At 38.1% G+C, this 4,290-nt stretch overlaps 1 protein-coding gene across 1 annotated transcript; it reads right to left on the bottom strand.

Moving 5' to 3' along the window:
* Positions 1–467: 467 nt before the first annotated feature.
* LOC131823120 (olfactory receptor-like protein OLF4) lies at positions 468–1,436 on the bottom strand. Its single transcript, XM_059159095.1, has one exon. The coding sequence runs from the start codon at positions 1,434–1,436 to the stop codon at positions 468–470; it is 969 nt and encodes a 322-aa protein (XP_059015078.1).
* Positions 1,437–4,290: the final 2,854 nt, after the last annotated feature.

The following is a 4,290-nucleotide window of genomic DNA, read 5'->3' on the forward strand; positions in this document are numbered from 1 at the left end:
AGAAGTTAAGGTAGTGATATACAAAAGAATGATGCTCACAAAAGGGAAGCACAGTCTCAGATTTTTCTCTGTTATAAACTTCTATAAATAGCTGTTATGGTCAAAAGTACATTTTCCATAGGAGTAGCATTCAGACAATCACAAGAAAAAATATTCACTATAATATATTTCATTTGTGAATAAATTATTCTTAACAGATCCATGTAGTCATTTGAAATAATTGAGAATCTCCAAAAAATTTCACATCCATAGTTAAGAAAAATATTGAGAAAGTAGGAAAATGAGAAAAAGTGAAAAATTTTTGGATATCAGAGATATCATAAAACTAATAAAGTAAGTTATATAAGAACACAGAGCTCAAAATTTAAAAAAAAATAGAAAATCCAGAGAAAAAATAAAAGGCATGTTCTACTTAAATAATCATATCAAAATATCTCAACATTTGGCTAAGGCATTGGGCCTTGCAATCATGGGCACTTCTTCAGCCCCAGGACAATTGTCCGTTTTAGAGCTGCTATCCCAGAGAATCCCATCAGAGCCTCCTTTATGTCTTTGTTCCTCAGGCTGTAGATGAAGGGGTTCAGCATGGGTGTGACCACAGCATACATCACTGAGGCTACTGTACTTGCATGGGAGCTCTGGGTAGCAGCCGAGCTAAGGTACACTCCCAGGCTTGTACCATAAAATAAGGAGACAACTGAGATGTGAGATGCACAGGTGGAAAATGCTTTATACTTGCCATGAGCTGATGACATTGCACATATAGAGGAAACAATCTTAGAGTAAGAGTAAAGGATCCCAAGAAAGGGACCACCAGCCAGCAACATAGCTGCAAAGTACATCACCATGTTATTGAGAAATGTGTCAGAACAAGCAAGTTGTATCATTTGATTGAGTTCACAGAAAAAGTGGGGGATTTCCTCCTCTGTACAGAAGGATAGCTGCAACACCATGGAAGTGTGTAACAAGGAATGCAAGACACTGATGATCCAGGACACAAATAACAGCAGTCCACAGAGCAAGGGGTTCATGATGACCATGTAATGCAGGGGGTGACAAATGGCAACAAAGCGGTCATAGGCCATCACACTCAAGAGGAGGACATCCAACACCGCAAAGAGTGAGAAAAAGTACATCTGAGTAATGCAGCCTGAATAGGTGATTGCTTTGCTCTGAGTCTGAATGTTCCATAGCATCTTGGGGATGGTGGTGGAGGTGAAACAGATATCTACAAAGGACAAGTTGACCAGGAAGAAGTACATGGGTGTGTGGAGGTGAGAGTCAGAACCAACAGCCAGGATAATGAGCAGGTTTCCAAACACAGTGGTCAAGTACATGGAGAGGAAAAGCCCAAATATGGGGCACTGCAGTTCTGGCTCTTTTGAAAATCCCAGAAGAAGAAATGCTGAAATTTGTGTATCATTGACTGACTCCATCTGGTGGAGGTGACTCTAGCACAGGGAAACAGAACATGAATAGTTTTGAAACAAATGGGTGTTGCTCACATTGTGGAAATGTTACAACATATATTTACTAGTCAGAAACTAATTTCAATATTCTGTGAATGGATCTGGACCTCTTGAAGGGATACCTGTTTCCTCTCTGATTAGAAGTTTCCATCCTGACATCAGATGTTCCCCAAAGATCAGGTATTGTATGGTTTGAATAAGAAATTATTTCAAGCATTTGGGGAATATATAGTGTCAGTCGTGTTTCCGGTATTTCCTAGTCATAAAGTAGAGGGTGCTGAAAAACAAAAGTCCCTATAATTCAGTGATGCTGATAGGATAGAAGCAGATATAAAGATTAAATAATCCTAGGAGGGGGCCAGATACTATGAAGAACACAGAAGCAGTTTAAGAAGAGAGTGGATGGGTGTCAGGTTGGGTGTTCAGTCAAGACTGGCTAAGAAGGTGACATTTGAACAGACACCTCATAGAAGAGAGGGTGGATGATTGGAGGTCTTCCTGGCAGAGGAAATATCTGGTGCAAAGTCCCTGAGGAAGTGCTTCTGTCAAAAAATCAAGGGTCAGATGGGAGCCAGTGTTCAGGGAGAAAGGACAAAAGGCAGAGTGATGAGAAGTGGTGGTAGTGAATTTCAAAGAATCATGTGGCCTCATAGCTGCTTAAATTTCAAGACACAGGGACTTCCTCATTCACACTATGTACCTCTTGGACTTCATGAATCTGGTTGCAGTAGCGTCCTGTCAATTAAACACATCCCTCCTTAGTATCATCTGTTGATCAAATTTTGCATGTGTTTTAAAAGGGTCACCTTGAAGTAGAGGAACCCATGTATCCCCATTCTGAGGACCATTCTCACTCATCAGGGTTCCCCCACATGTGTATGCATACACACACACACTGTCACACACACACACTATCACATACACACAACTGCACATCATATCCTCCCAAAGGATATTACTTCTATGTCCTTCTCTTCTCCCCCCCAGCCTGCCCCAACACCCCATTTAGGATATGAACGCATACACATCAAATTACCTTTCCCATAAGGAATGTAGAAATAGTACTCAGAAATTCCTATTCATAGTTTCCCAGGAACAACTCATCTTGGGGCACAATTTTTGAATGGCCACTTTCTGACCTATTTATAAAGGAACAAAAAACTTGTGTTCAATAAACAGACTGAGAGTGACAGGAAGAGAGGGACATAAATAAATTGACATAGAGGGAATGAAAAATAAAATGAGACAAAAATGGGGAGGGAGCAAAAATATAAGAGATGGAAATGAGGGGGGAGCAAACCATAAGAGACTGTTAATTTTAGGACACAAACTGAGGGTTGCAGGAGGGCGGGTGAATTGTGGGGTGGGATAAAAGGGTGATGGGTCTTAAGGAAGGTCCTTGATATAATGATCACTGCGTGTTACATGCAACTGATGACATCACTAAATTCTACAACTAATTATATAATATGTGTTAATTAAAATGAATTTAAATATAAATAGATTAATGCAAATGATATTAAAAAATAAAATGATATAATAAGCTTCAGGCATCCTAAGAGAATGTGAGGAAGAAAATCTTCCCTGGGGTTGGTAGCATCCAATCCTAGTTTTATCCCATTTATACTTGGCAAAAATAATAAAACCAAAAATGAATTTGTCCACAATACAAAGTAGTGATGTCTTTATGGTGTGAAATACCTTACAAATTGAACATCACACAATAAAAACAAATAAGAGAATTAACCAACCCATCAAAAATTTGGGCATCTTTATTACTAAACTTCAGATACCTTAGATTTTTTTTCTCTGCACCTTTTCCACATTCATTTGACCAATTGTTTTTTATTTGGTTTAATAGAGGATGAGGTGAACACTTTATCACTTTTCTTATGTGACATGTTTATTCTTTATTTGCTTTCTTAGCCTTTGGGTTTTAGTCATTTTCTTCACAAGTCTGTTAAGCACCACTACTCACAGTTCTGTTTCTTGTCCAACATGGAAAGGCTTCCCCAGACTCTGTAAAATCCTACACACCCCGTGCCATCTATCCTCTTCCTCTGAATACTCTTCATGTGACTTATCCAGGGACATTATTTCATACTCACATTTTATCTCACTGCACTCTTGTCTCTCACTCTGATGTAAGGAACAAAGGAGCAGGGATTTCACCTGTGTTGTTCACATTTTCCTTTATGGGTGTAGATGTATATGCACTTAAAAAGAAACAAATTCAAGAAATTGAGACATTATGAGATACAAGGAATGACACAAAATCAAACCAGGTTAAAGGGAGCAGTTTCAGTACAACTCTATTCAACAACATTGAAGGGAGTTTAGAGAACTAACTGAAATATGATCTACAGGAGCAGTGACTTCATAGAATTGACATGGACGAACAATAAAATTCCCCATGACTTTGAAATGAAAGCATATTACACAAAAAAGTTTTTAAAAATTTTTGGAACATAGCAGATTCTCTTTTAGTTTATGTTGAATGAATCAGGAACTAGGTCTCAGTATACACATGAACATTTAATATGTGATAAAGATGCATTTGGATTTAGTTGGAAAAGATTGGATTGTTGATGGAAGTTGGCACAGATAGCTTTTGACATGGAAGGAAGTGCAGTCATTCCTTATCTTGCACATCTCACAAAAATCAGAAGGAGTAAACCCTCAGTTTAAGAGTAACCATTCCATTTTAGATGCACATCTAGAAAATACATATAAAATCCACAGCTGGGCAAACTATCATAATTGAGGCAAAAAAACTCAGAAATAAGAAGACTGAAATATTTAACTAAATAAAATGTGAAAA

The sequence above is a fragment of the Mustela lutreola genome, chromosome 2, assembly GCF_030435805.1.
Source record: "Mustela lutreola isolate mMusLut2 chromosome 2, mMusLut2.pri, whole genome shotgun sequence".
In the NCBI taxonomy this organism is placed as follows: domain Eukaryota; kingdom Metazoa; phylum Chordata; class Mammalia; order Carnivora; family Mustelidae; genus Mustela; species Mustela lutreola.

Coding starts and splice junctions, on each gene's coding strand:
- LOC131823120 (XM_059159095.1), bottom strand. CDS start 1,436: ATGGAGTCAGTCAATGATACACAAATTTCAGCATTTCTTCTTCTGGGA.